The sequence below is a fragment of the Solanum dulcamara genome, chromosome 6 (genome assembly GCF_947179165.1).
Source record: "Solanum dulcamara chromosome 6, daSolDulc1.2, whole genome shotgun sequence".
Lineage (NCBI taxonomy): Eukaryota > Viridiplantae > Streptophyta > Magnoliopsida > Solanales > Solanaceae > Solanum > Solanum dulcamara.
In genome coordinates, this window is record NC_077242.1 from 11832978 (window position 1) to 11852929 (window position 19952).

At 35.7% G+C, this 19952-nt stretch overlaps 1 protein-coding gene across 2 annotated transcripts; it reads left to right on the forward strand.

Moving 5' to 3' along the window:
* The first annotated feature begins 97 nt into the window (after window positions 1–97).
* Window positions 98–18588, forward strand: LOC129891982 (transcriptional adapter ADA2-like). 2 transcript variants are annotated; one of them, XM_055967491.1, is made up of 13 exons: window positions 98–274; window positions 10768–10823; window positions 11561–11739; window positions 12962–13027; window positions 13208–13333; window positions 13425–13485; window positions 14350–14410; window positions 14488–14531; window positions 14949–15044; window positions 15407–15629; window positions 16356–16566; window positions 17380–17697; window positions 17910–18588. In XM_055967491.1, exons 1-13 carry the CDS (start codon window positions 222–224, stop codon window positions 18099–18101), a joined length of 1686 nt encoding a protein of 561 aa, XP_055823466.1. In that variant the 5' UTR covers window positions 98–221; the 3' UTR covers window positions 18102–18588. The 2 variants fall into 2 exon arrangements, with proteins under 2 accessions (XP_055823466.1, XP_055823465.1); XM_055967490.1 differs by lacking the exon at window positions 98–274 and adding an exon at window positions 9538–9790.
* Window positions 18589–19952: the final 1364 nt, after the last annotated feature.

A 19952-nucleotide genomic window follows, 5' to 3' on the forward strand; every position in this document is an offset into this window, starting at 1 on the left:
TGATATTTAAATTTAAGCTTTTATAGTAAACCTAATTAAGTACTGGAGTAATATTTTTTAAAGCCTAATTGGATAGTATAAAATGGCTTAATAGTTTTTAATTTCCTCAAATCTAGGAAGCGGCACTTTTGAGTTTTGTCTTTGCGGCAGCCGAAGAGGTGTGAGACACTCTAGAGAACGAAGCTTTGTACTCTCAAATTCGGAGCTCCAATTCGTAAAAGATGGGTCGGTCTCGGGCTGTTCATCAATCCACCGATGATGATCCAACCCAGAGGTCAGTTAAACTATCAGATGCTTACTCCATTTCATTAACGATTTTTGAGGATTTGCTTTATTCGTGATTTTTTTATTGTTTCCAAGTGTTTGGGTTCTGCACATATATATATACTTTTTGTTGTTGTTGTTAATTTAGAGTTGAAAACACTGATGGGGTTGCTTTAATTAGTTGAAATGATAGTTAAACTATCAGATGCTTACTCCATTTCATTAACGATTTTTGAGGATTTCCTTTATTCGTGATCTTTTCATTGTTCCAAAGTGTTTGGGTTCTGCACATATATATATACTTTTTTTTGTTGTTGTTAATTTAGAGTTGAAAACACTGATGGGGTTGCTTTAATTAGTTGAAATGATAGTTAAACTATCAGATGCTTACTCTATTCCAGTAACATTTTTTTTGAATTTTTTTATGCCTGATTTTATAGTTTTTTACTTTATTCCTGATTATTTCACTGTTCCCAAGTGTTTGGGTTCTGCATAATTATTTAGGTATTTGAAGGGTAAAATTTAAATTTACCCTAGTTCAGCTTTTTCACGTGATATTTGAACATGGTGCTACTTGTCTGTACTGTCAAGTTATAACCTTAGAAAGCAACACCATTATTTCTGGTAAGAGTATAAATTAAGCAACCTAAATGAAGTGCATTGACGCAGCGAAAAAACGAAGGAAGAAAGTGAATCTTGTTAGATTATACAACAAGAGAAGGTTGGAGATCTGTTATGTCATGCAACCAGAAAAGAATGCTACCAGGCACATCCCAAGACGTTTCTCTCTCCTACTTTCTAGTATTGTAGAGCACCTTTTCTGGTGAATCCTTCATCGGAATCTATTCCTTTCTCTTCTATCCCCTTAGCTAACACCTTCTGTGCTAGCTTCATAACCACCTTTTTTATCTTCGTGTTTCCTAGGCGTCTTTCTCAGTCACGGGGGAAAACATAATTTATTTTAATGCGGGATTCAAGTCTTTTGACATCACCAAGTGGAACTCAGATGGCTCAACATGGTATGAATGGGTCGAGAGGAGTTGTAATATGATAAGACGCGTACCCATGAGAAAGAAAATCATGGAATGGATCTGTCATACCCTCAAAGAGGCTTCTAACGACGAGAAATATTTTCAGGAGATGGAAAACTAAAGATTCGAGTACAAAATATTTCAATACTAGAAATTTAATGCTCAAGGCGAATGTATGAGCATTTAGGCTTTAAATGGAGATGGGAGATTGACATTAATTATTCCTCAATCAACTATTAATGCAGGGTGGCGGGACGTTGCATTTAAGATTGGTGAGGTTCACTCAATCAACCTCTCACTTGGATAAAGCAGAACCTCCCAGACTCACGGAAGCCGGTTACCCCTATGCCAAAGTAGTCGAAGAGAGTAAATGGCAAACAAAAAGCCTTTGAGAGGCTGATGCTAGCAGCAGAGCAAGGAATGCTAATACTGACACTTAAGAAGCTAATATTAGCATTACTGACACTCACGAAGCTAAGGATGATGGTTTACTCAGGAGATGTATACTTGGCACTTTGACATAGGGAGTTTTGAAAGACCAACTTTGGGAGTTATAAGAAGGTGGACCACAACAAATTGGAAGACAATTTTCTGAGTTACCATCTTTGAGATGCTGGGAAACTCGTTTCTTTTTGAGTTTCCTAATAGAAATATTGAGGAAAAGATTTTAGAAAAACTTGTCCTTGAAGAATTTCAGATTGTATCTGGAATGGTGGAGTTTGATAGCGGGTTGCAACCACAACTCTTTCAAACCTTTAGAAGCTTGGATTCGAGCCCTGGGGCTTCCTCTTCACCTCTGGTCACAAAGAATCTTCCGTGAAATTATCGATCTGTGGGGAGGGTAAATAGCCACCAAGAAAGAAACGAAGCTTAAAAGCCATTTGAAGTGGGCCATGATTTGCATCACCGGTGATGGCCAAAATATTCCTGGAGAGGTAGTAATCATAAGAGATGAAGTGGAGTACTATAAATCATAAGAGATGAAGTGGAGTACTATAATTCAAAATGAGTAGATAGAAAACCATGCTTTGAGGCAAAGTCAGAGCTTAGGGAACTCGTCGGAGAGGTTGCAACATCAAGGACTTTGAACAGGCTAATACTTGATGGGTAAGCCATTGTTATGCTATAGAAGACATTAAAAACCCCTAAATTTAAGGAGTCAAGATGGGAAGCACGTGATGTGTCCTTCTGTCACAATGGGAATTTCTCATTGGGGGAAGACACATGACTTCTACATGCAGGGTTTTAAAGAACTGATTTCGAAATTAGGCTTAAGTACAGAGCCATAGTCTGCCGAAAAGGGACTTGGTAGGACTGATCCTGCTGGGCAACTTATTTAGCGACTTTCAAGGAGAGCCCAAGGTAGAATTAAAAATGGAGACCTTTAAAGTTCTAGACCTCAATACATCATACGAATCTGACTCACTACATGTAATATAACCACTCGAAACAATGGGAATTTTCAATGTAACTGATGGGTGGCTAATTTCCTTGTAAAGTTGGTACAAGCCAATTGAAGAATCCAGTTCTAGTATCTAAGGAGGAACAATGGGGGAATTCAATGCATCAATCATGGGGAGAGGGGGCAGTTCAACTTACAACTATTACAAAAGCATATATTGAGAGGTGGAGAAGGCAGTATCTCTGTGTATCTAAGATCAAACTTCCTTGCTTGAAAAAAATGGAGGTTATTGTTTGGGTTCATCATAACATGATCGAAATAAGCAAATTATTAGGCGCATATTTAAGTGGGCATTAGGAGGAGGCTTTGGAACTCGTGTTACAAATTGATAGCTCCAGACAAGTCAAGTATATGGAAACACAATTTGGATGCAAGAAGATTAGATTTAAAGGTGTACAAGAATTAAAAGGTTTAGTCACCTTTGATGTTGAATTCAAAAGTGATGGGAAGATGCCAAGAAAACGAAACATGATTTTTATTGATCAATGAATTTCAATATAGTTTCATGGAGTGTGAGGAGCTTGAATAGGAGGGAGAAAAGAAGGGTGGTTATGAGTCTGGAAAAAGTCAGAAGGCATACATATTATGCTTTCAAGAAACAAACTCGAAGGAGATATTAAACTCTTGATCCAATAAATCTGGGGTGGGACATGCTTGTGTGGAAGCTAGTGGTACTAGAGGGGGCATTGTGATGTTATGGGATAATAGGGTATGGAATTGAGAAATTCTTGAAATTGGAGCTTATACTCTGACTTGTAAATTTGATGCTGGCTATAGGATTTTTAATGCTATATAATAGGAGTCTACGCACAAAATTGTGGCATTGAGAGGAGGAATGTGTGGGAGGAAATCAGTGTTGTCAAGGGTCTCTTATGGATGGTCCTTGGACTGTTTGTGAAGATTTCAACATCACTAGATTCTTCTCAGAAAAGGGCAATAGTAAAAAAAGATCTAGAGAGATGATAGAATTTTTCGTCTTTATTGAAGATATAAATTTAACTGATCTTCAACTGGAAGGTTGTCCTTATACCTGGTTTAAAAGGGATAATAAGGTAGTTGCATTTGGAATCAATAGGATTCTTATCTATGAAGAATGGGACGACAAGTTTAGTGATAGTAGTGCCGTGGCGAAGCCAGAAATTTCATTTAGGGGGTTCAAAATATGAAGAAGTAAATACGCAAAAATTACAGGATGAAAATAAAGTGAGTTGTTCGCTAAATTTTATCCCACCTTGTCTTTTTAATACTTTTTCCCATTTTTGCTCTCTACCATCGAGCCCTTTTTAAAAAAATATTGTGCCTTTTTTTGATTCTCACTTTGCAGTGTCCTACTTTATTGCAAACTTTTTTTTTTCTTTCAAATTAATACCCCAAAAAACCAATCTTTTTAAAAAGAAGATGTACGAATTGAATTATTAATACTATAATACATATTTAGTGGTCAATAACGATAAAAATAAAATCAAAAAGTGTTGAGCAACATCAATATTTATAGGTTGAATGATAAAAAATATAGCTGAAAAGAACGAGCTACATAACTCGATAACATAAACTTTAAAAGTTGACAAAACACAAAAATCTTGTATATGTAAAACTAGTAAAATATAAAAATATTTTAAACAAGAGTGGCATAAAATATAAAACATATAAAAAGATATATACATATTGTGATTTTGTTTCTTAGCTGATAAGTATGTTAATATTGAAAACCAATTAACATTATAGAAATATAGCTAGGGCTTTAAACTAATATTGAGAGCATCGAAAGAGAGAGAATTGAAATATTTTTGAGTCATAATATTGAGAGAACTTTCCTGTTGAGATGGGACTACATCAAGGATCCGTGCTGAGTCCTTTTCTTTTTGCCTTGGTGATGGATGAATTCATACGGTTTATTCAGGAGGAGGTTTCATGCTGTATGCTATTTGCGGATGACATAGTATTGATTGATAAGATTCGAGACAGAGTTAATGATAGGTTGGAGGTTTGGAGACAAACTCTGGAGTCCAAAGGGTTCAAATTAAGTAGGACCAAAACAGAATACTTGGAGTGCAAATTCAGTGTTGCAATGGATGAAGAGGGCATGGAGGTGAGGCTTGCTACTCGACCTATCCCTAAGATAGAAAGCTTTAAATATCCTTGGATCCGTCATCCAGAGTAATGGGGACATCGACGATGATGTCACGCATCGCATTAGGGCAGAATGGATAAAATGGAGGCTTGCCTCTGGAGTCCTGTGTGATAGGAAGGTACTACCTAAACTTAAAGGTAAGTTCTATAAAATGATGGTTAGACCGTCTTTGTTATATGGGGTGGAGTGCTGATCAGTCATGAACTCTCATGTTTAGAAGATGCATGTTGCGGCGATGAGGATGTTGAGATGAATGTGTGGATATACTAGGAGTGATAATATTAGGAACGAGGTTATTCGAGAGAAGGTGAGAGTGACCTCTGTGACAGACAAGATGAGAGAAGCGAGATTGAGATGGTTTGGGCATGTGTAGAGGAGGTGTGTTGACGCTCCAATTAGGAGGTGTGAACGGTTGGATTTGGGGGTTATGGGGAGGGGTAGGGGTAGACCGGAAATTTTTTGGGGAGAAATGATTAGACAGGATATGATGGAACTTCATATCACTAAAGATATGACTTTAGATAAAAAAGAGTGGAGGTCACGTATAAGGGTAGAAGGCTAGTAGGAGTAGAATGTTGTCTTGCTTTGTGATGATTTAGGGTTGGTCTTAGGTCTAGTCATGCCATTATAGTTGTGTTGTTATTGCCTTTTGATTATCATATTATTTTGCAACTATTGTTGTTCTTGTCTTGTAGAATTTGCATTGCTTTTCGTTTTAGACGCTATGCTATATATATTGTTTTTCTCTCTTATTTGGGGCTGATACTTTTGAGTCGAGGGTCTTTCGGAAACAACCCCTCTATCTCCATGAGGTAGTGGTAAGGTCTGCTCTGCATACACTCTACCCTCCCTAGGCCCCACTTGTGGGATTTCACTGGGTATGTTGTTGTTGTCATTTATGTGAAAAAATCCTCACATAAATATTTTAGATCTAATATTTATACTTGAGCAAAATAGAAAAAAAATTAGCTAATCAAATAATAAATACATACAAATGTACGCTACTAAAAAAAGGAGAAAGCACTTTGTTGTATATTAAAAATGCAAAAGGAGTAAAAAAGGACAAAATAAAGCTCATTACTTATTAAAAATGAAAAAGGAGTGAGAAAAGATCAAACTTAAAAAAACTTCAAAAATATGGTGTTAGGGGGGAATTGAACACGCAACCTCAAAGACAAGTTGAACCCCTTGAACCATGGAGCTACACCTTTTAGTTATGTTGAGGGGGTTCATTTAAGTTTATATAGTTATAATATTTAGATTTGACCTTATAAATACGATGTAATTTTCTGACCGAGGGGGTTCGGATGAACCCTCTGCCTCCCACTTAGATCCGTCCCTATTTAGTGACATCAAACAAAGTCTTCAACAAAGATGATCTCTGTCTGTTTTCCAATTGCTCTTCTATGTGGATCATGTGAGCAAAACAAATCTTATTTCAAGTTCGAAGCTGATGGTTGGGTGGGTACAGGTGGGTTCACAGACAGAGTCAAGGGTTGGTGGAATTCTTTTTTTTTTCCTCAGGAAAACCAGATTGCATCCTTGCTGGTAAATTAAAGGTTCTCAAGGTAAACATAAGGAGTGGAATAAAAACTACCAAGGAAACTTGAAGGCCCAAAAGAACGATTTGCTTGGTCAGATAATATATATTGATCCAGTTTTGGCGAGCATAATTGACCGAGGAAGAAATAGCAAAGAAAACTTCTCTCCTAATGGATCATGAGGAAGTCATCAAGAACGAAGAGATCTCATGGAGACAGAGGTCCAGGGGCATTTGGTTAAAGGAGGGCTATAGAAACACAAGTTTTTTCATTATATGGCCAACACTCATAAAAGATACAACAACATTGATCATCTTATGATTCAAGGTGATATTATCGAGAATCCAACAAGGTGGTCAAAGAGGAATTATTTAGTTTTACCAAAATTGTACACTAAAATAGAGAATTACGGACTTTCCTGTAGTTTTGGTTCTTGTCCCGTCATAACTGAAAAGGAAAGGGAGAAAATGCAAGACAAGTTTCATGAACAAGAGGTTTTGAGATGTCTGAAGTTGTGAGTTGTAGACAAAGCTCCAGGTCGGATGGTTTTATTATGGGATTTCTAATCAAGCATTGGAGACTCTTCAGCATGATATTATGGAAGCTTTTCATAATTTCCACAACATGGAAATCTTTGAGAGAAGCTTTCATGCAATTTTCATAGCCTTAATTCCAAAGAAGAAAGATGCCAATGAATTGAGACATTTCAGGCCTATCAGTTTGGTAGGCAGTGTTTAAAGGTTGTTTGCAAAGGCACTACCAGAAAGATTAAAAGTGGCGGTAGCTAAACTTGTGAATTCTCAACAAATGGCTTTCATTAAAGGAAGACAAATCATGGATGCTATCTTGGTGGCCAATAAAGCCATTCGCTCTAGGATTATACTTAAAAAACCCAGAGTCCTTTGCAAACTTGATATTGCAAAGGTATATGATCATGTCAGTTGGAATTTCCTGGTGAGTATGCTTCAAAGGATAGGTTTTGGTTCTAAATGAATTAATTAGGTCAAACATTTCATTTCAACTGTGACTTTTTCTGTCCTCATCAATGGTTCCCCTGCGGGATTTGTCGGTGCTCATAGAGGTCTTAGACAAGATGACCCCTTGTCTCCCTTTCTGTTTATTTTTGCTATGGAAGGTCTTAGAAATATGATTAAGAGAACAAGCACTCGTGGTTGGATAAAAGGCTTTGAGTTCGGCACGAATGGCAATAGCAGCCTGGAAATCACTTACCTGCAATATGTTGATGACACCCTAATCTTAGTGATGCTAATGGGGAGCAACTAAAGCATTTAAGAGTGATTTTGGTGTTATTTGAAGGTATACCTAGGCTTCACATTAATTGGAGGTAAAGTTATCTACTATATCCTATCATTGGAGTGCCTGATATGGCTCAACTGTCCACAATCCTAGGTGGTGATGTTGGTTCTTTACCTACTATATATTTGGGAATGCCATTGGGAGCTAAATCAAAGTCAAAGGTGATCTGGAACAGTGTTATCGAAAAATGTGAAAAGAAGCTGACTAGATGAAAGTCACTTACATATCTTTGGGTGGTAGACTCACTCTTATTAACGTAGTGTTAGATGCACTTCAACATACATGATGCCATTGTTTTCAAATATTGATAGGGGTTATCAACAAACTTGATAAAATTAGGTCATTTTTGTGGCAAGGAAACAAGAAAAAGAGAAGTTTTCACTTGGTTATGTGGTGCCTTAATCACTAGCAAAAAGCAAGGAGGACTAGGTTTAAGAAAGCTGAAATTTCAGAAGAAAGCTCATAAAATGAAGTGGCTATGGAGATTTACTGAAGAAAATCAACATCTATGGGGAAGAGTCAATGCAAAGTATGGGAGGGAGATAAATGGAGGACCAAAGAAGTAAACACACCTTATAGAGTTAACATTTGGAGTGACAACTGGCGTGGGAGTGGTACTTCTTCAACACAAGACTATTGCAGAACTTAAAACAGACCAATGACGGGATCTTATCTTTAGAAGATTGTCCTATGATTGGGAGATTCAGAGGCTAACAGAGTTTTACCAGGCATAGGAACTCTTCAGTGACCTACAAGGGGGATCTGATAGATTAAGGTGGTTGGGACATGGATGTGGCTCTTTTAGGGTGGGTAGTGCCTACAAGGTACTAAATCAGACCAACCAGCAGGTTATGAACCAGTCATGGAAGCACATTTGGAAGATTAAAATTCTATATAAAGTTTCTTGTTTTGCTTGGCTTCTGGCTAGAGAGGCTGTTTTTAAATCTGATAAAAAGAAAGTTCACCTTATGCTCAAGATGTTTTCTCTGTGCTGAGATAACAGAGACAGTTAATCATCTGTTTCTACATTGCAAAATCACAGAACGACTCTGGAGAATATTCATCAACCTTGGAGGAATATCTTGGATAATGCCTGGAAGGATTATTGACGTTCTACATAGTTAGGAGGAATGAGGTTCTCAGGCAATAGACATGGATATATGGAGAACTATTCCAACAAGAATTTTGTGGACAATTTGGAAAGAAAGAAAATCCAGATGTTTTGAGAATGTGGAAAACTCTTTGTAGAAGATAAAGTTGAATTGTCTTTTGCTTCACTGTTTTTGGCTAAACAAACCTACTCAGAAGATTCTGTTGATATAATTGATGTTCTGAGTAGCATTTAGGATGGCTGTTTATGTATACCTGAAGCACTTCTGTAAATATGGTTTCAAGACTATGTATTGTTTTGTCTATTAATACACACAAGTTACCCTTTAAAAAGAAGAAGAAGAGAAGAGTTGGAGATACAATGGAAAATGAGCTGAGATTCAAGAGTCCTAATTTGAATTTGCTCAATCAATCACTTATGACAGACCATTATTGAATAGTAGTAATATTTAGGGGTGTCAAATGGGTGGGTTGAGCTGAATTTAGGCGGCGGATTAAAGTGGGATGAGTTAATAAATGAGCAGGTTATTGTTACTTGGGCTGAGATGAGTGGGCTAAAAAGTGGTTCATAACCCGAACTCATTAGTTCTTATGAAGTTTTAGTTTCTTTGTTTATTTAAGTACCTAATTAATCTTTTTTCTTTATTATGTCTATATATAACATATCAAATAAAAAACGACTCTTTGAACATATTTTGACAAAGTTTCTCATGGGTCAATTTGGGTTGATATGTGTTGGGCTAAAATGGGCTGAGCTAATAAATGGGCAAAGTCATACTTTGGCTGGTTAGGGTTTCATGAGCTAATTTTGCCATTGTAGTAAATATTAGATACTGATTATATTGAGAGAAAAGAGATGTTGAGTTGCAAGTTTTGATATGGAATACAAAGGAAGGCGATCTAATAAAAAGAGAAGAGAATACGATGGAAGAAGGTGATTTTTTTTTCTTTATCTCTGTAATGAGGAAGTATCTTACTAAAACTCCATAGGATGTTTCAACTCAACAGAAGAATCAAGTATAAATTTCTTTATCTCCAGAAGAATCGAATAGAAAGCTCATTGATTAATAATGTAATTTGTATGAGGACTTTTTGGATTTCCTTCCATTTTTGTTTTTTTTTGAAACTAAAAGCGTATATTAACTGCTATTGGAACTTCGTGTTCTTGAGAGGATAGTCTCTTGATTTGCTGGCCAATGCGATCCGAGTTGTTAGAACAGAGGAATTTAATGAGATAGACATGCCGTTTTCAACTTGAATTAGTGTTATTAACATCTCATGTTTTTATGTTTTAAAAGTTAAACCCAAGCTACAGTGAATTCCCTTTTTTTATTTTTTATTTTTTATTTTCTGTTTTCCTTTTCTTCTCCTGCAGCCCTGCTTTAGTTAACACCTTTAGGGTTTTTTATTAAAGAGCAGCAGTGGTGAAGCTATTACTCAGAGATAGATCCTTACTGTTTGATCTTGAACATTGATTTTCACGACTTTATAGACAAAGTTTGTATTTTCTTGCATTTTATATCCTGTATGGATATTGCACCCAAGGGCGTGGCCTAGTGTTCAATGAAGTGAGTTGAGAGCCACAAGGTCTGAGGTTCGAATCTCAATGGAGTAAAAAAACACACTAGGTGCTTTATTTCCATTTATCCAAGCATTGGTGGACAGAGTTACCCGGAACTTGTGCTAGTGGGAGGTTGTGTACTCTGTGCAATTAATCGAGGTGTGCGCAAGCTGCCCAGATACCATGGTTTTAAAAAAATAAAATGAAGTCTTGTATGGATATGAGTCTGTAATCATAGTTCCATATTTATTATTGCTTCATGTGGAACTCTATCTAATTTGATTCCATTATTTGTTGGCCGCCTGATCTGGAAAACTTATATTTTCCTTGTCCCTTTAATTCTTTGGTAGGTCTAAGAGAAAAAAGGCAGCACCAAATGTGGAGAATCTTGATACTGCAGCGACTGGTATGATCTTTTAGATTACACATGGGGTAATTAGCACCTTTGGGAATGAAAATCATTTACAATAAGCAGGATCCCTGCAATGCTATTTTCCCTTGAGATCTCCCCTCATTAAACAAACTTTTATTTGACTTGTAAATGTGGACACATTTGAACTATTAATTCCATAGGTCTCAAAAAGAAACCCTTTTTTCTATTCTCACAGGAAGTTCGGCTACATCTTGTACGATGCAACATTTTCATTGATGGGGACTCCCCTCTTTCTCTTTCCATTATAACTTTTTACTTTATTTTTCTCTCAAAGAAGATCAAGATTCAACATACGACCAGACATATTTCTCCTATAAACATTAAATTATTTAATTTTAACTGTTTATCATAAATAAAAAGACTATTTAAACTTAACTCCTCTCATATTATGGTACAGAGTCAGATTTCACATGAAGAGGAAGTACATAATTCTTTATTCATCACAGCTTGTACCATGTTTGTGGAACAAAAATCTATTCTTACTTTCTATTTCTTATTTCATATTTTTTAGTCTTGTTCATGGCGGAACAGAAAAAAGAATAATTTATGAGTCTCATTGTATGTGTGCTCCTACGACATGGACATGCATTGTAACTACTCCAACTTTTGGAACTTTGTTATTTATGTCTGGTGTTTTACTCAGATGCTAATCATGAAAATTTTCTTGTTTTAATTGAACCTTATAATTTGTCTTGTTTCTGTTTATGAAGGCCAAATATTGACTGAAGGGAAAAAGGCTTTGTACCATTGCAATTATTGCAATAAAGACATATCTGGAAGGATCCGAATAAAATGTGCTGTGTGCTCTGACTTTGATCTTTGTGTGGAATGCTTTTCTGTTGGAGCAGAAGTGCAGCCTCACAAAAGCAATCATCTGTACAGGGTTATGGTTAGTGACTTCATCTAATTGAAATATGAAAGTATGGTAACTGTAGTGTAGTTTGACTAATATATCCCTTATTAATTCCTTAATCTTTATCTATTTACGTGCATCTTAATTCTAGAATAATTTATGCTAAGGGCAAAGTAGGAAAAAAATCAATTCTCTCTTGATTGTTTATTTGACAACTATTTTGGAATAAGTATTTTTAATATACATGACAATTAAAAGGGAATGGAAGGAGTAGCTTGTTTGGTCAAACTTCTAAAATTAGCTTATTTTGAGAAGTGTTTGTTTCAAAACTGCTTTCAAAAAAAGTACTTTTGTGATAAGCTATGTGTGTTAGATCAATCAATTGGAGAAACACTTTTAAGTAGCAGTTAGTGTTTGACCAAACTTATAAATAGTGTTCCTAAGTGTATTTTCTCAAAAAAGTGTTTTTTTTAAAGCACTTCTGGAGGGAAACCTTTTTTTCAGCTTCTCAAAAACAACTTTTGCTTCTACTCAAAATCACTTTTTATTCCTCTAAAAGCTTGGCCAAACAACTCAATTTTGAAAAACACTTTTTTTTAGAAAGCACGTTTTTCCTTGGAGAATCTTGGCCAAACAGTCTACTAGTTACCTATAGTGGAGCTAAGTTGGATTCATAATGAGACGCAGAGGCGGATTTAGAATTTCTAGAACATGGGTGCACCACTAATGAAAGGAGAAAAACGAATGTATTAAGTGGGAATTGATCCGTATTCAATGTAGTAAGTGGGAATTGATCCGTATTCCTTCAAATAAATAACATAGCATTCAACCAAGTGCACCATCCAACCCTCTTGGAGCATGGGTGCTAGCAAACAATATTAGATCAATTTTAGGAAATATATACATAAGATAAAGCTGCGTACAATAGACCCTTTGTGGTCAGGTCCTTCCCTGGACCCCGCGCATAGCGGGAGCTTTAGTGCACCGGGCTGCCTTTTTATGTACATAAGATGCCTAATTTGAGGAGAGACCATGGGATTAGACGGTGATCGTATGTACAATGGATATTCACTTCCCATCTTAGCTGATCAATGATATAATAAAGCATTTTTCTCAAATGTTTACATTTGAGGGAGGAGTTCTGGCTCTTTTATGCTGTTTACTTTGTTTAGTTATGTCCTCACCCTTTTTATAACCTCTTACTTTTGATGGATATATCTGTCTGGGATATGTCTTCACGGTTTTCTTCTATGAACAGGATAACCTGTCATTTCCTCTCATATGTGCTGATTGGAATGCAGATGAGGAAATGTTACTTCTAGAGGTAGTCTTCCATCTTTCTTCTTGTGCTTAAATATTTCAATCATCAGTTATTTCTCTACTCTTTAGTTTGTTTACAAGTTCTCTTAAATATATCCTAGTTATCTAGATCTTATTCATAATTCTGGGAGGATTAGAGTTCTCTTGATTTTAGTTTATTGCCTGTCCTCTTTTTCTTTTGCAGGGTTTGGGAATGTACGGATTGGCGAACTGGGCTGAAGTTGCTGAACATGTTGGAACAAAGAGTAAATTGCAGTGTATTGACCACTATAAGTCCACATATATTAGTTCTCCTTGTTTTCCGCTTCCGGTGAGTAATCTGCGTAACAGCCTAACACAGTACAGCATTACATCAAGTGCTTTATTATGAAAAGCTGAATCGGCACACTATATTTCTCTAGGACATGTCTCACGTTATGGGAAAGAACAGAGAAGAACTTCTTGCCATGGCCAAGGATCAAGGTGATTGAAGAGCTTTTCTTTATCGTATTTCCATATGTTTTTAATCTCTTGAGCTTAAACTCTGATTTGGGATGGTTTTGCCTCAGTTTTCTGCTTCATACACTTTCTTGTTTTAATGCATCAGTTTTTACTGTGTTCACTGCATAACACAATCAAGCTATGTTTTCCCCTACCTCATGTAGGACAGGCCGATGTTTACTTCAATTGGCTGGTTTGGCCATTAGTCAAGAAATTGATCTGTATTGGGTTAAAAACAGATTTTTTTCATATCTTTCTGGGACCCCTGCATTTTCCTTTTTCATTGGATCAATAAAAATTATGTAGCCGACCAAAATCATTTGTACCCCACACTCTTCGGAAAGCATCAAAAGAATAACCCAAAACTGTAATAGCTAGAAATGTCTGGTTTCTGCTTTCTTTCATTGGCCTGTCTGCTCATGCTTGGTTAGTAATTAACAGATATCATCATATCTTGATAATTGAGTAATACTGGTGTCGGGAGAAGTATAAGCATATCCACCATGTTGAAGTATGTGAATATCACATCTAAAAGATTAAGCTAGTAGAGAGAGCACACTTTTATTTCATTAACTATGTATTCAACAATGCCCCCATGTGTAGGCATGAAGCCTGATTCTTTTTCATAGGCCAAACGTGTGGAAATTCTTTTCGATAATGGGTGGCGGTGAGACTCGAATTCAGGATCTCTGCCTTCATTGATGATCGATACCATGTTTAAGTGCTCGATCATCTCATCTAAAGCTAATAGAGAAAGCACAATTTTATTTAATTAACAATGTCATCAACATCCATTCTCAGAATCACATTTGTTTCTTAGTCTAATTGAATGTTCATTCTTGTTAGGATATGCTGCTCCCGGGGGAGTTAATGTTACAGAAGAGTCTCCATTCTCTGCAGGAATCAAGTATGCTCGGGTTGTTCCAAATAAATGCAAGTGTCATAGTCTTTTCTATTCTCATACGTTTTGACATGTATTTTCAGGATGGAAGATCAACGGGAAGATAATTCAGCTGAACTTGCCTCAGGTAGTTTAGCTTCTGGCACAAGTTGCGACCCTTATAATTGACATAGAAATTCTTTTTCGTAATGGGTGGCGGTGAGACTCGAACTCAACACCTTTGCCTGCTTGATACTATTTTGCAGTGTATGATCATCTCATCTTAAAGTTTAAGCTATTAGAGAGAGCACTCTCTTATTTAACTTAATTGTATCTTCAACAATTCCCTACTAGGATCCTACTAAAAAGAGACAACAAAATAGAACAAAATTTTCCTGTGTCCTGCAAAGGCAATATGTATATCTGTGTGTAGATACAGAGAGGGAGAGATGACAATAGAATTGAAGGCAATTATAGTGGTAACTGTGGGAAAAATTATTATATCCTTCGGTTTGTGTTGGCATATGTTCACTTGTTTTCTCGATCATGTTCGATTTGGTTTCAGTTGGAGGTTCTGCTTCTGGTACATTAGAAGGAGCTGGAAAGAAGTCATCTAGCTTACTTCATAGTAAGGAGAATCCCGATAGCATCAAAGTGGAAGGTATCAGTTGCTCTAGCATTAAATCACAGAAAATAGTGATGCTTACTGTTTGTGCACCATTGCTTTATCTTCACTTAGGATTCGGATATCCATGTACTGATCTTAAAGTATTCTTGTCTGGTGATGCTGTTTATAAATTTTTTGAAAAACGAATATGTCAAAGAAATTCTTGCAAGGGTATGCTTATTCCAAATTTCTACTCGATTGTGAGCAGGAGATACCATGCCATTTCTGTAGTACTTAGATTAATAAGTCATGCTGATAATATAGCTGATGAAGTTTTTATTGATACTTTCTTTAGAGTATGCATGGTAACTTTTTGATTGAGAGAAATGCTAAGAGGCTTTTGTTTTTGCATTTAGGTTGTCCTGCAGACAGGAGTATCGGAGAGAAAAAGCCTAGGACATCAGTGGATGAGGGGCCTTCTATGACAGAATTAAGTGGTTATAATTCCAAGAGAGAGGAGTTTGAAATTGAATATGATAATGATGCTGAACAGATGCTGGCTGATATGGAATTTAAAGAGACAGATACCAATGCTGAACGTGAACTGAAACTTCGGGTATTGCGTATATACAATAAAAGGTAAGTAATCCTCACCGAACTGTGATGTTGGTACTTATTTCCTCTTTTCCAAACATATGCAAAAAAATAGAACGTTAAATGCTATTTCTGTCAGTTACTCTTTTACTTTTTCCCTCTCTTCCAAGTGCTAGAATCATTGCAGAAGAGAGCTATGATTCTGCAAGTGCTAATTTTCTTGCCACATGTAAAAATGTCAATTGACTGCTTGACTTTAAGGTGGTTATATTGAATGCAACATTCAGCTGATGTATGGTGGTAGAAGTAGAACCACCTATTTTTAGTTTTCTAGGGGATCTTGCCAATGAATAATGGACTTTATCCTGCCTTGAGCCACCTAGCAATTTGTAAAATTTTAACTGTTCCTTTTTATGATGCATTTCTAAGCTTCTGTATAGATGCCATTTAATGCAAGTTTCTCTTGCATGTATCCATTTTCAGTTCAACACCATATTGACATCCCACTGGGTCTGTTGTCTTCAAATAAATATGGTTGATAATCTTCCCATTATTGTAGAGGGGAGTAATCCCAGTTAGGTGCTTCTGGTACATCATGTTGTCGAAAATGGATTTTTGAACTCTGTAATCATGAGAAAATGTAGCTATTGAAGACAATTACATAGTAGAGGTCACAATTGTCTATGCTAGTTGCTTTGATGTGCTAATGGCTCATGATACTCTTAATTAATGTTTGTTTGTGCAAATCTTGAATCTGTTAATATTCTTCAGGCTTGATGAGAGGAAACGTAGGAAGGATTTTATTATGGAAAGAAAACTACTTCACCCTGATCCTTTTGAGAAAGACCTCACCCCAGAGGAGAAGGACATATGCCGTCGTTACAGAGTGTTCATGCGTTTTAGTTCAAAAGAGGAGCATGATGATTTCCTTAGGAGCATAATCAAGGAGCACCGGATGATGAAACGAATACGAGATCTTCAGGTTAAATGCAAAGTCTTTCTACTATAATACCTCCAGAATGATAATCCTCTTTTATAGGCTCTTTGGAATCATTTCTGAGTGATTATAATCCTTACATAAATATTGGAACATTATCAGCTTGTAATCATGTTTTGTTACACATAAAACTTTAGGTTTCAGTAATCATATACAGGGAGTGTAAAATACAAACTCAATAATATGAAAAGAATTTAAAGTTTTATGTTTTTTTTTTAAAAAAAAATTCCAACACTAGAATTTATAATCTAAAGGTTTCTGTACTCTGTAAGCATTTCGTATAATACTTTTATGACGTATTTTCTCTTATTTTGTTACTACCATGTGTAAGTCTACATGCATGCTAACTAGTTTCCTTAACCATAGGTAGTGGTCCATTTTCTTTTGTTTTTATCATGGTGTTGTTACCAACTTGAACACACCTCAACTTTTATTCATCAAGTACCTGGCTACCTGCTCCTCCTACCAGCATAACTATTGGCAACTTTGGCCACCAAAATTTTGGCAGATGTAAGAAGCATCTAGTGTATTTTATGTATGCTGGTGTTTGAACCCTGATCTCCTATGGTTTTCATCCCACCTAGTAGATAATTTGGTCACACCCAATGGGTGCTGTAGGTAGTGGTTGTTGCATGGGATACATTTCAGATTCTATAAGCAAATAAAATTTGGCAAAAAGACCCAGAGATTGGGTCAAGCAAGTACCTCTGGCATATGTGACAAATTTAAATTCTGCAGTCTCGTCTATTAAGTTTTCATGTTAGAGTTATTATTGAAATATTCAGTCCTTGCACCCAGGATGCCCGAGTAGCTGGTTGCCGAACTTTAGCTGAGGCAGAAAGATATATTGATCAAAAGAGAATGCTGGAATCTGATGAAAATGTACGTAGACTAAAGGAGAACTCCCAGAGTGGCCCAAGTGGCAAATATTTGCAAAGAGCAGGTCACTTTAAAGTGGAGCATGACAGCAGCCCCAGTGGAGTTGCTAGAGGCCCTGAAATGATGGATTCTTGTTGCAACGACTTATCATCAACCACCGCACCACATGGTGTTGGAAGTGCTGTAGACATTTGGGATGTCAGTGGCTTTTCAGGGGCTGAGTTGCTCTCAGAAGCTGTAAGAATCTTCTGTTTCTGCTGCCACATATAGTTGCCATTTCCACAATTTTCTTTGCGAGTATTAACCATGCGATTGATATTATCCGACTTTTATTGATGTGGCAATTCTAATAGTATTGATACTCCAGAAAAGTGACAATTTTTTGAACTTTTTGTTATTAGTGTGTGGCTGTATTGTTTTAATCTTATTTGTGGCAATTGCAAATGCAGGAAAAAAAGCTTTGTGATGAGATGAGAATCCTGCCGACTCATTATCTAAACATGCAGCAAACCATATCTATGGGGATCTTTAGTGGCAACATCACCAAGAAATCTGATGCTCATGGTCTATTCAATGTTGATCCGAATAAGGTGGACAAAGTGTATGAGATGCTTGTTAAAAAGGGCCTGGCTCAAGCATAATGTTGCTACTTTACAGGTTCAAGCATGATTTTACGTATTTTCTACCAAAAGTGGAAATGATGTAAAATGCCTGGCCTGTTTGCTTGAATTCTTCCAAAACTATCTAAAGAGTTGCGTTAGAATGAAGGTTGCTCAAGGCATGGCTGTTCAAAGTTATCACATACGTGTAACAGGAAGAAAAGCCATGCAGTGGATAACCTTTATAGTGATACCCATTGTAGATGTGAGGTTTTTAACACAAGCTTTTGACAGTGTTCCAATAACATTGCAATTATTATGGCTTGGTAAGTTATGTGTTCGAAAGAAAGCAGTGTAATGGAGCTGTTGTCTGAGGCTTGTGTATACATGAGGTTTATACATCAAATTAGATTGAGAATAATTTGCTGGTTAAAAGCTAGTTTTGAAAAATGTTTCCTTTGTAATTCTTTTTCGTCAAAGCTGGGAAGTTGAATTATCTATTTTATGTTGTGTTCGTTGCATTCTCTAACCCTGGTGTTTGCATAGACAACAATTATTCCTTTCACATTTACCTTGGAGATCTGTCAAACTTTCTCCATTTTGTGGTTCTAGACTTCTTGTACCACGATAGAATCATACTCCTTTGAGTACTGTTATATATATATATATATATATAGTAAAACCTATGTAAATGCATATGCTTGGGAACGGAAAAAAATAATTCATTTATCGAGATTATTAGTTTATCGATAAATGCATAAAATATTTATTTATCGATAAATAATATTTATTATTTTAGAGACTATTTTGCAATATGTGCCATAAGAAAGAAAAAAAAATTGAATTATGAATTTCAAAAGTTTAAATCTAGAAAACTAAAAAGTGTGGTCTTTAGTGATTTCATTGAACTTTTTATGTCTTTTAAATATTTTAAGTTGCTAATTATTATGATTTATAGTATTTTTTACGTAATTTTCAAATAATATATATTACTCCCTTTTTCCTAATTTATGTGGCACAAACAAATTTCAAGAGTCAATCGATTTTTTTAAAAATACTTCTGGTTGTTAATTATTGGGATTTCTAACACTTTTTACGTCGTTTTCAAATAATACATGTTACTTCCTCTTTCTCAACTTATGTGGCATCTATATAATTTCAAGAGCCAATTAATTTTTTTATGTCTTTTAAATATTTTAAGTTTTTAATTATTGTAATTTGTAGTACTTTTTACGCAATTTTCAAATATATAAAAAATTAAGAAAAATAAAATAAACGAATTAAAATAGAGAAACCACAAGGAAATTACCAAACTGCCCTTAAATGTCATAGCAGACATGTTAATATGCTGCCTTAGGCATCTCAAACTCCCTCTTATAAGATGTAATTAAGTTGAGTTTCAACAAATTATGGAACGAAATTTTACGAAGGATATTTGAGTTGGAGCACTTATTGCCTTCTGCTGTTATATTTATACGATTATATTTAATTGAATATGATGATTATTAAAAGAAGTATTTTTAAAATTGTAATTTTAAGCTTGTCTTGATACTTGTGTAGCTATAAAATCATGTGAATAAAAAAAAGTATTTTTTTTCACAATGAATGGGCTATGTGGTCAGGGGTCCACTGGAGACAAAACAGGTACAAACAAGAGTAGAGAAGATGAGAGCTTGTGTATGATAGAGTATGTTGATTTGCTAAATACAGGTATTTTTTATAAGCCATGATAATTATTCAGTTAATATATAGTTCGATATAGCATTCTAAATAACATCCAAGATAAAAGAATAGAAAACTCAACCACTGCTAAAAATTATTGAAGGACAAAATCGATGGACTTTCAAGGGTTATAAGAGGTTATTGAGAACAAGTCGATGAATTGTAGCATGT

Excerpts from the sequence above, each read along its gene's own strand:
- LOC129891982 (XM_055967490.1), top strand. The coding sequence starts at position 9,735 with ATGGAATACAAAGGAAGGCGATCTAATAAAAAGAGAAGAGAATACGAT. Across the intron at positions 14,411-14,487 it reads CCATTCTCTGCAGGAATCAA|GATGGAAGATCAACGGGAAG; the intron begins GTATGCTCGGGT and ends ATGTATTTTCAG. Across the intron at positions 17,698-17,909 it reads CTGAGTTGCTCTCAGAAGCT|GAAAAAAAGCTTTGTGATGA; the intron begins GTAAGAATCTTC and ends TTGCAAATGCAG.